The sequence below is a fragment of the Oncorhynchus mykiss genome, chromosome 16 (genome assembly GCF_057628025.1).
Source record: "Oncorhynchus mykiss isolate SJ-2025 chromosome 16, ASM5762802v1, whole genome shotgun sequence".
Taxonomy (NCBI): Eukaryota; Metazoa; Chordata; class Actinopteri; order Salmoniformes; family Salmonidae; genus Oncorhynchus; species Oncorhynchus mykiss.
This window is the reverse complement of record NC_143037.1, coordinates 36,047,892-36,059,959: the sequence shown is the minus strand read 5'-3', so window position 1 is coordinate 36,059,959 and position 12,068 is coordinate 36,047,892. Positions and strand designations below refer to the sequence as shown.

The following is a 12,068-nucleotide window of genomic DNA, read 5'->3' as shown; positions in this document are numbered from 1 at the left end:
GCTCCTCAACACAAATAAAGTGAGCCAATTTGCTTTCCAGAATACTAACCAACATATTGCATTCACAATATCGGCCACTGGGAAATGTAAATTTATAATTTTTATATCAACTCCAATTAGTTACAGTTTATGAACTTTCTGCAATTGTATAGTTCACATGCTTCTCTCTTGATGTCATTCCTAGGTTTATAAAATATGTTGTTGTCATTCTCATGTGTAGTTATTTGTACAATAACTAACAGTAAGTAAGAAAGGATCATTTTTACTTTACAATGATATACAGAAAAAAGCTATATGCTTTTAATTCTTCCTGACTTTATTATTGTACCACACTGTAGTCAGCGGTTTAGGTCACTAAGGGTCAATGCAAGGGTTGAGTTATGCAATGGCCACTGTAGCCTGTTATTATACTGTCATCCTAGAACACAGAACTAGGTGGTGGAAAGTTGAAGTCATATAATAGTGGGACTTTCTAAGCTAAGCTTTGAGACAAAAGCGAGGACGAACAGAAAGAACAGCTATGGGGGTTATGTAATGGAAAAGACAAGGGGAAAAAGCTTAAAGGATGGAAGGAAAAGAAAAGAGAGAGGAGGGCAACAGGGAAAAATAACACTATGGGAAAACCTGCCACTTTGAAAATAGGTGAGGACAATTTTGAAACAGTGCCCCAGAAGATGAGAATTCCAGAGGGCTAGATTGCTGACATGGGTAGTCCTTTACCGCAGAGGGAAAAGCACAAACGCAGACCCAGGCAAGGCAGGCTGTGGATGCCTGCCTGCAGTGTTACACTGGGAAAAGCGACCAGGCGCCTGGAAAGAAAGGTTATGTCATTTAGGAGTTGTGATTCTGTTGTGTGCCATCGCCATGGATACAGGAAGGAAGACGGGGGAAATAAAAATAGCAGAACCAACTGACCATCCAGGCTCACAAAAGCAGGCTCATCCAAAAGAACAGAGAGGAGCCGAAGTGAGAGGGAGAGGGGAGGGGGGCTCGAAAGAGAGGAGAAGAACTTGATGTATTATGAATCATTGAAAAGAGGAAAGATGTTCGCCGCTCACTCTCTCTCAACTGTATCTCAGGCTTGGCCTCGAGTGGCTCAGCAGCTGTAAAAAATATATATACAGTATCAGTCAAAAGTTTGGACACACTTACTCATTACAGGGTTTTTCTTTATTTTACTATTTTCTACATTGTAGAATAATAGTGAAGACATCAAAACTATTAAATAACATATATGGAATCATGTAGTAACCAAAAAAGTTTTAAACTAATCAGAATATATTTTATATTTGAGATTTTTCAAAGTAACCACCTTTTGCCTTGATGACAGTTTTGCACACTTTTGGCATTCTCTCAACCAGCTTCATGGAATGCATTTCAATTAACAGGTGTGCCTTGTTAAAAGTTAATTTGTGGAATTTCTTTCCTTCTTAATGCATTTGAGCCAATCAGTTCTGTTGTGATAAGGTAGGGGGTATACAGAAGATAGCCCTATTTGGTAAAAGATCAAGTGTATATTATGGCAAGAACAGCTCAAATAAGCAAAGAGAAACGACAGTCCATCGTTACTTTAAGACATGATGGTCAGTCAATCCGGGAAAATGTCAAGAACTTTTAAAGTTTCTTCAAGTGCAGTCGCAAAAACCATCACGCGCTATGATGAAACTCGCTCTCATGAGGACCGCCACAGGAAATTGAAGACCCAGAGTTACCTCTGCTGCAGAGGACAAGTTCATTAGTTACCAGCCTCAGAAATTGCAGCCCAAAAAAATGCTTCTCTGTAACATACACATCTCAACATCAACTGTTATGCACACTCAGAGACTGCGTGAATCAGGCCTTCATGGTCGAATTGCTGAAAAGAAACCACTATTAAAGGACACCAATGTGAAGAATAGACTTGCTTAGGCCAAGAAACACAAGCAATGTACATTAGACCAGTGGAAATCTGTCCTTTGGTCTGATGAGTCCAAATTTGAGATTTTTGGTTCCAACAATGTGTCTTTGTGAGATGCAGAGTAGGTGAACGGATGATCTCTGCATATGTGGTTCCCATAGTGAAGCATGGAGGTGTGATAGTGTGGGGCTGCTTTGCTGGTGACACTGTCGATTATTTATTTAGAATTCAACACACACTTAACCACCATGGCTACCACAGCATTCTGCAGCGATACACCATCCCATCTGGCTTGCGCTAGTGGGACGATAATTTGTTTTTCAACAGGATAATGACCCTCCAAGCTGTGTAAGAGCTATTTAACCAAGAAGGAGAGTGATGGAGTGCTGCATCAGATGACCTGGCCTCCACAATCACCTGACCTCAAACCAACTGAGATGGTTTGGGATTAGTTGGACCGCAGAGGGAAGGAAAAGCAGCCAACAAGTGCTCAGCATATGTGGGAACTCCTTCAAGACTGTTGGAAAAGCAATCCAGGTGATGCTGGTTGAGAGAATGCCATGAGTGTGCAAAGCTGTCATTAAGGCAAAGGGTGGCTACTTTGAAGAATCTAAAATCTAAATATATTTAGATTTGTTTAACACTTTTTTGGGGTTACTACATGATTATTTCAAAGTTTTGATGTCTTCACTAATATTCTACAATGTAGAAAATAGTAACAAATAAAGAAAACCCATTGAATGAGTAGGTGTGTCTAAACTTTTGACTGGTACTGTATGTGTATATATATATATATATATATATATATATATATATATATATATATATATATATATATATATATATAGTAACCTACACCGGATAGGTACAGTGAAATGTGTTGTTTTTTTACAGGGTCAGCCATAGTAGTATGGCATCACTGGAGCAAATTAGGGAGTCTTACTAAAGGGCACATCGACACATTTTTCTCCTGGTCGGCTCAGGTATTCAAACCAGCAACTTTTCGGTTGCTAGTCAGGGTTTTAACCACTAGCCTACCTGCCGCCGCATACCCCTTAGCAAAGAGACAAAGCCAAAGGTCCCTCCAAAAAGGTAACTTATCTGCAAGCCATTCGGGATATAGCTCATCACTATAGCTCCAGATCTGGCAACCCACCATGTCAATTACTGTGGGTGGGTTTCTGAGGAAAATGGAAAAATCATAGCCTGGGTACCAGTTTGTCCACTTGCACTCAAATATTGTCGTAATTGTCATTTGTTTCAAAAAAGAATTGGACTGATCCATTGTGGAAAATGGTTGAGACTGTTGGTGTAGGCTTTAGCAAGTGGATTGCCTCTGGAGGGTAGGTCAGGGTAGCCTAGTGGTTAGAGCGTTGGACTAGTAACCGGAAGGTTGCAAGTTCAAACCCCCCGAGCTGACAAGGTTAATCTGTCGTTCTGCCCCTGAACAGGCAGTTAACCCGCTGTTCCTAGGCCGTCATTGAAAATAAGAATTTGTTCTTAACTGACTTGCCTAGTTAAATAAAGGTTAAAAATACTTTTTTTTTGTTGGCATATAAACTCAATATAACATATTGTAGCCTACTCATGGTTATGTTTACTATATGCCATGTAAATATATTGATTATATTAATATCCAGAGTACTAATTTATGGCCTAATTTATATTCTAATGACCTATGTGACTGAGCATATCTCCAATTGCTATGCGGTTGCAGTTACATTGCCTCATGGCTAGGAGGAGCCACAGGAACGGCAAACAATCGCCTCACCTTTCATTTTTTTTAGCTCACGTCATCACAGTAAATCTTTATTGGAGATGACAGCAAACGACAACAGAGCCGACCAAATGAACAACATTACAATGCAGGTGTAGAAGGGCATACAGTTAATTTCATGAATCTTTTGAAGGCCGTGTAGTAGTAAAAAAGCTAATATACACTCCACAAGTGTATTAGGCGTAGGCTATATTATTTATTCAATCACATTCATTGAAAAAAATATAGAAATTGCTCCAGTTAATTACACCCAAGTAACAATGTACATTTTAAATGCACAGTGAAAGTTCAGTTTGTATTTTTCTCACCTTTCCCAACTCTTCAGCACAATAGGAATGATTCGATGTAGGCTAGTCCACTTGATCGCAGCCTAACCCCCGCTGCACTGTTCAATTGTTCATACGTTTAAAGTGTGCGTATTCATGCCCTCGTTGTTGCACATTACAATTAAAAAGAAAAAACCCTGGGGGAAAGTGACTCAAACATAATTGCATAGACTGTGCTGCTACTATAGGGGAGCTCGAACAGTATAGCCGTGCTTGCGCAATTAACTGGCACATCTATAGAGTAAAACAAGTCTATGCGTAAAACAAGTCTATGCGTAAAAACAGCCTATGCGTAAAATTAATGAAATTTGAATGTTGCGTTCAAATAACAATAATAATAGTTATTCATATGTTGCTATATCTGAAAATATGTGGCCCTAATATGTATTCTTCCCTAGTTTCCGCAATTCACAGTATAAGCCAGCCTGGAAAGATAAACCTAAATAAACAAACCGCAGTCAGTCGTATAATTTGCATTTCCCCTTAAAGTCTAAATTTGACTGTCTGTAGCAAACTCCACCCATTCTCTTTCGGTTACAGCCGTTCCTAGCTGTGAATCAAGGGATTCAATGAGCCCTGTGCATTTTTTCGCCTTTGCATATTCTGCACAAGGCTTCTAGGAGAAGTAGGGGAGTGCCGACTTGTTCCTGGAAGAGCCAGCCTGCGGAGTCAGTCACATTCTTGGCTGGGATTCAATGATTGAGCCAGACACTCACAAACACTGAGAGAGGGATGCGAGAGAGAGAGGGGGAGAGAGAGAGAGAGAGAGGGGGGGAGAGAGAGAGAGAGGGGGGGGGAGATAACGAGAGAGTGAGAGAGAGAGAACGAGAGAGAGAGTGAGAGAGAGAGAACGAGAGAGAGAGAGTGAAAGAGAGAGAACGAGAGAGAGAGAGTGAAAGAGAGAGAACGAGAGAGAGAGTGAGAGAGAGAGAACGAGAGAGAGAGTGAGAGAGAGAGAACGAGAGAGAGAGAGAGAGAGAGAGAGAGAGAGAGAGAGAGAGAGAGAGAGAGAGAGAGAGAGAGAGAGAGAGAGAGAGAGAGAGAGAGAGAGAGAGAGGGCAAGTGAGTGAGTGAGCGAGTGAGCGCAACCCAGCTCACAGACTATCCATCTCCACACAGGCGTAGCGAACTGCGTGGGTAAACGGAGTGTTTGCATCGGGCTCTACTGCAGTATTTCAAACTGATTTTTGTATGTGTTTTACACCTGTTACATAGAGAGAAGGCTTTGCTTTATCGGTCGATACTTTTTCTGGAACTTCAAAAGCGTACCTTTCCTTTTTGGAGGAGTTTCAGAGGGACGCGTTTTAGATATGGACAGTCGGGAGTCTACTGCATGGGAAGACTCGCCGGTGTCACCATTTGCCTAGTAGGTTCCTAGTCAACGGAATTGGAAACTCACTACCTGGGACTTTGTTGTGGATGTTTGATGAAGCGCTTTCCGCACTTGGCTAATTCTGGGATACCTTGGATTTACAAGGAACCGGGACCTATCGTGTCTTTCGATTGTTTTAGTTTTCCCCAGTTGAAAGGAACTCTCGCTTTCAAAGTCGTAGTGAAAACATGGAGACTGTAACTCGACAAAGCTTCCAACCTCACCCAGGACTGCAACAAACTCTCAAACAGTTTCATCTGAGTTCTATGAGCTCCCTCGGCGGACCGGCGGCTTTTTCTGCTCGATGGCCACATGACCTCCTGTTCAAGAAGGATGGGAAAGAGCCCGAGCCCGTGCTGCATCTGCCCATGCAGCCACCGACAGTGATGCCGGGGCCTCTCTTCATCCCGTCCGACCGCTCCACTGAGAGGTGCGAGACGGTCTTGGAGACGGAGACTGTCTCCTGTTTCGTGGTCGGCGGCGAGAAACGTCTTTGCTTGCCGCAGATCCTTAACACCGTCCTTCGGGATTTCTCCCTCCAGCAGATCAACTCGGTGTGCGACGACCTCCACATCTACTGCTCCAGGTGCACCGCGGAACAGCTGGAAATCCTCAAAGTCATGGGGATTCTTCCATTCTCCGCGCCTTCCTGCGGACTCATAACCAAAACTGACGCGGAGCGCCTGTGCAATGCCCTGATTTACGGGGGCACCTACCCTCCGCACTGCAAGAAAGAGTTTTCTGGCTCCCTGGAGCTGGAGATCACGGAGAGAAGCTTCAAAATATACCACGAATGTTTCGGAAAGTGCAAGGGTCTCTTCGTCCCGGAGCTGTACACCAGCCCCAACGCAGCCTGCATCCAGTGCATGTACTGCAGACTCATGTACCCGACCCATAAGTTCGTGGTGCACAGTCACAAATCGTTGGAAAACAGGACTTGCCACTGGGGCTTTGACTCCGCCAACTGGAGGGCATACGTCCTCTTGGGCCAGGATTACACGGGGAAAGAGGAGAAGGCGCGCCTGGAGCAGCATTTGGACGAGATTAAAGAGAAATTTGACTTCGCCAACAAATATAAGAGGAAAGCATCAAGGGTGAGTTTAAGTCAATGTTACAATGTAGTTGCACTGTGTTGCAAGTGTTGTTGCATTATACGAATGTTGTTACACTGTTGAACGTCTGTTTCCATTTCTCTTTCTGGTGTGTTGTTGTGTTGTCTTCTTGTAAATATAATGCTATCTAGAACGTCAACGACTCCTATCTAGAGTACAGTATACTATTGGTGCAATCTGCAATGACTTGTCCCTGCCATGGGTTTGTTTAGACTGGAGACGAGTCTTTCCAGGATTTGGTTACACTTAACATGTTGTTACTAATTGTCCACCAATACCAGCTAAACGCCTCTGGTGGCAATAAAATCATTATTTGCCTGTGAAACACCTCTGCGGGTGTCAATGGCTCAATTTGATTGACCTTACTTTAAAAACAATCCCATTGACCAACAAATTACCCTATAATAGTGTTACAACAACTATCGAGAACTCATGTGATGTAAGTACGGGACAAGGAAATAAAGTCGTAATTTCTTAAATCCGGAGAACACCTCCTACAGCAATCCCCCTCCCCCCCCGCTCTGCAGTCAGTTGCACGCACGCACCCCACTCCCCGTTTACAGCTCTTGAGCTGGGGGCTGCCGCTCGCTCAGTTCGCACTTTTCAGTGTATTGTGGCAGACTGGCTGTGTTTGAGAAAGAGGCACTTGGTCGGGCCAAGTTATCTCAGGTACTTGAAGATGGATGTTTCGTTAACGAGGGGCTCTTCCGTGCGTAATGGGGGCTGGCTTTTTATTAGGACGCGCGAGATAGGTTCATTGTTGTGTCTGTCTAGAGAGCCCATTACAGTAGAAGACTCCGACTTTGTCAGCTGAATAACTAGGCTACTATCGCTTCAATCTGTCTGTGTTTGTGCCAATCCTATGACACAACAAAATATGTTAAATATTACTAAACACTTTTTATTATGCTTTTCCCCCCTCCAAATGCAGTGATTCTAAAAATATTATATTATTTCAGAGCACTTATATTCTAATGAGAAGACGAGAGGGAGGGGAGACCAGCACTGTTTCTGCAAGCCATTAGTGATGGGCATTCTGAGTCTTTTCGGGGAACTGGCCCATTTAGATCCATTCACCTAAAAGAGCTGGCTCATTTGGCTCCCAACCGGTTCTCCATTCAAAATGCTTAAAGATCTACCTTTAACCATGAAACAATTGAACATCTCCAATGTAAATGCCAAGTGGTAGACTACCATTATGTCAGATCGTGAAATGCGCGTTCAAATACATTTTTACCTGGCCAAATTATTAGATGGCGCGAAAAAATCAGCGGGGACCAGATTCACGTGCTCCCCACTATTTATTGTTTCTACCGTGAGGGTTCACCCTCTTAATATAATTATTTTGTAACTTTCTGCAGAAAAACGTTGTTTTGAGCAAATAAATCAGTAGTAGCAGTATGCAAATCAGGGAGCGAAATGAACGTCTCTTTCACAGGTGAGATTCGGCTCCCGATGTTCACCAACAATATCTGTTCAAAAAGAGCGGCTCGTTCACACCAAGCCATGATTTATCAGGTGCATTCCTGCATCTCTTTCATTGCCGGCTATCTGATGAGCCCTAAATGAAGGAGAGTGGAGCCTATCACACGGGTGAGAGGGGCCCAGAGTCTCGTCTCCTGCATGCCACCCAGGCTCACCCGTTTCGGGGTAATTGAGCGCTGTGAAGAGTATGGGGGCCTCAGTTCGCCTAACCCTGACTTTTACATTGGAGGATATATAGGCTTTAGCCTAGAGCTCCTACTACAACAGGCAGACCCTTGATTCTAAGGGCTCACACCAATAGCGTTTGCTGGCGGAGAGTACTTGGCACCGCTAAATGTAATTTGCTAACCGAGTGCGCCCCGATTTTACACGTAGAATCACTTGAAAAATGTCATCAGTCAGACGTCTACAGCGGGTTGTCCCTAAAACACAGCTCGCTGAACGATTGGCAGACGAACGATAGATCCACATTCAGTTCGATGTGAGCGGGCCTTAAGTCATATGGGGGGATTAAGTCTGCGCTTTGGGGTGGGGAGGCAGATAGAGGGGGGGATCATCCCTCCCCTCTTCCCCCAGCTAAGACTGATAAAAGAGCCCCCTCCACAAATGAAAGGCAAGCATGGTCATTTGCATGAACTGTTAACATGAATAGAGTTGATGAAGCAGGGATAGGAGTATTGTGGTGGAAACATAATATGATCCCAACAAAGGGGTACATTCACCTCCCTCCTCACACACTCTTTTCCCTTCCCCCTTGTTACCTACTCCTTTGCCCCTCAGCATGAAAGGAGGGTGAAAGGAGAGTGGGTGATTATGGTAAGACAGTTTTCACTGGGCCATACAAACAAAGTGGAAGTGTTTACCAACAGAGGTCTAACAATTCACCACCACAGTCTTTACCCTTCCATTTGCCAGTATTTTAGGAGGGCCAGAGCCTTGCCATGCCACAGTCAATACTTTCTCTTGGCACTCATCTGTGTTTAGGTTTGAGTGGGGGAACCGAAAGGACCCCTCTTTAAAACTCTCTTCTATTTTTAGAGGGTCTCAAAAGGCGCCCCGCCCCGTGTGTTAGAAATTGTTAATATGACTGTCCTTTGAATTCACTCTCTTTTTTTTATCAAGTGCCTTTGCAAAAGCAATGCTAATGAGAGAAAATGTGCAGAATCTTGAATTATGATAATATTGCTAAACTTCTCTCGCTACTGTACAAGTTTCCATTTGTCAGCACATTTCACCAGGGGTGTTACTTTGAAATGCGTTTCCGAGAAGTAAGTAAGTGATAGACCGGATTGAATTTATTGTGCTTTCAATACCTTTTTTTCTTGAGTTGTTGGCAAGAGGAAAGGGTGGTTTTGTGAAGGTTTGTGAATGTAGCTGGCAGCCATCTCACAGTCAGACACAGGAAGTGAGCTCGAAGGACTTCCTGGCCTCGGAGACGCTTTGCTCCTCTGAGGAGCAGACTGCTGCTTGGTAGCAGCCGTCTGAGCTAGAGGTCGACCGATTAATCGGAATGGCCGATTAATTAGGGCAGATTTCAAGTTTTCGTAACAATCGGAAATCGGTATTTTTGGGCGCCGATTTGCATATTTTTTTTCTATTTTCATTTTTTATTATTATTAATAAAGGCAAGTTAGTTAAGAACACTTTCTTATTTTCAATGATGGCTAGGAACGGTGGGTTAACTGCCTTGTTCATGGGCATGGGCAGAACGACAGATTTTCACCTTGTCAGCTCGGGGGATCCAATCTTTCAATCTTACAGTTAACTAGTCCAACGTCGTTGCACTCCACAAGAAGACTGCCTGTTATGCGAATGCAGTAAGCCAAGGTAAGTTGTTAGCTAGCATTAAACTTATCTTATAAAAAACAATCAATCATAATCACTAGTTAACTACACATGGTTGATGATATTACTAGATATTATCTAGTGTGTCCTGTGTTGCATATAATCTGACTGAGCATACAAGTATCTAAGTATCTGACTGAGCGGTGATAGTCCGAAGCAGGCGTGTAAACATTAATTCAAACAGCACTTTCGTGCATTTTGCCAGCAGCTCTTCGTTGTGCATCAAGCATTGCGCTGTTTATGACCTCAAGCCTATCAACTCCCGAGATGAGGCTGGTGTAACCGAAGTGAAATGGCTAGCTAATAGTGTTTCAAACGTCACTCGCTCTGAGCCTTCTAGTAGTTGTTCCCCTTGATCTGCTTGGGTAATGCTGCTTCTATGGTGGCTGTTGGTGGCTGTTGTCGTTGTGTTGCTGGTTCGAGCCCAGGGAGGAGCGAGGAGAGGGACGGAAGCTATACTGTTACACTGACAATACTAAAATGCCTATAAGAACATCCAATAGTCAAATGTTAATGTAATACAAATGGTAGAGAGGGAAATAGTCCTATAATTCCTATAATAACTACAACCTAAAACTTCTTACCTGGGAATATTGAAGACTCATGTTAAAAGGAACCACCAGCTTTCATATGTTCTCATGTTCTGAGCAAGGAACTGAAACGTTGGCTTTCTTACATAGCACATATTGCACTTTTACTTTCTTCTCCAACACTTTGTTTTTGCATTATTTAAACCAAATTGAACATGTTTCATTATTTACCTGAGGCTAAATTGATTTTATTGATGTATTATATTAAGTTAAAATAAGTGTTCATTCAGTATTGTTGTAATTGTCATTATTACAAATAAATAAATAAAACAATCGGCCTATTAATCGGAATCTGCTTTTTTTGGTCCTCCAATAATCGGTATCGGCGTTGAAAAATCATAATCGGTCGACCTCTAGTCGGGGCATTACCCAACACATACACATCCCACCCATAGACTGGAAAATGACACCACACCGACTTTGCCGTACACCTTCCTTATTGCAGCCTACTTCCCTTATAAAAGGCTGTGTTGGAATTTGCAATAAAAGTGCATTCTCCGTTTTCATTTTAGATGTGAGCACGCTGGTGTTGACTGTGGGAGTGCAAACAGCTGTGAATGAGCAAGTGAGTTAGCTCAGTGAACTGTTGAATGGGTTCAAAGTTTACAAGTCGGGTGTGGAGCAGTAGACTTGGTCTCTAAGTTCACCATGCCAATGTTGGCTTGCCTTTATTACAGTTTCTGGCTAGAACACATGTGGGTGGCAAACATCATCAGTGGCTTTCCGCATCGGGATGTTTAGATAAGGATGGCGGCCGCAGATTTAGGACCTCCCTAGGTTTTAGTTCATATCAAGACGATGTGATTTATATGCACCCCATCTGTTGGGAGGAGATATGAACGAGAGAGAAAAAGAATGGGAGCGAGCTTAGTTTATGCACAGGCAGTTTACGTTTCCACCAACGGCCAAGTTTTGCTGAGACATTTAGCAGCAGCACAGTCTTTTGGTTGCATAATCGAAAAACAGAATACGAAAGCATTCAGAATCTGAGCGTAAAAATCTCAATGGCTCAATGGTTCTCCCTGCCTGGCCCTGGACTGTAAGCAAGCTGGTTTGTTGCTCTCTAGTGCGGCAGGGCTATCAGACGTTGTTTTGTTGTGTGTTTTGGCAGACGTCGCTTTGTGGAAGCCAGCAGACAAGACTAGTAGTTAGCCAGGGAAAAACTAGTAGTTAGTCTGGGAAACAGGAGAGTTGCGACAGACGTTACATTCCAGACCCGCCACTCCTTGCAAGAGAGAGAGGAGACAAGCCCATTACGCAAGCATCAACTGCAAACCCTTTTTATTTTTATTTATTTTACTAGGCAAGTCAGTTAAAGAACAAATTCTTATTTTCAATGACGGCCTAGGAACAGTGTGTTAACTACCTTGTTCAGGGGCAGAACGACAGATTTTTTTGGGACCTTTTCAGCTTAGTGATTCGATCTTGCAACCTTTCAGTAACTAGTCCAAATCTCTAACCACTAGGCTACCTGCCGCCCCAGCAAACCCTCTTGAGTAGGCATGAATGAAACATGTCCCCACACCTGCGCGGCACTGTTATATCCAACCCTCCACCGTCCATTTTCTGTGGGACAGGAAAATCAAGTTGTTTTCCCTCCCATGTTTCATTCTCGCGCCGGGGTGGCTAGGAAGGCTATTGTAGGCAAAGAGCAGTTGTTAGAG

The 12,068-nt window shown here is 43.3% G+C and overlaps 1 protein-coding gene across 1 annotated transcript in view; it reads left to right on the top strand.

Moving 5' to 3' along the window:
- The first annotated feature begins 4,922 nt into the window (after positions 1-4,922).
- skia (v-ski avian sarcoma viral oncogene homolog a) overlaps positions 4,923-12,068 on the top strand; it is a 78,233-nt gene continuing 71,087 nt past the window's right edge. The window contains exon 1 of the mRNA XM_021565658.3: positions 4,923-6,466. Within this exon, the coding sequence (XP_021421333.2) occupies positions 5,561-6,466 (906 nt within the window). The 5' untranslated portion in view covers positions 4,923-5,560. The remainder of the gene's footprint in view (positions 6,467-12,068) is intronic.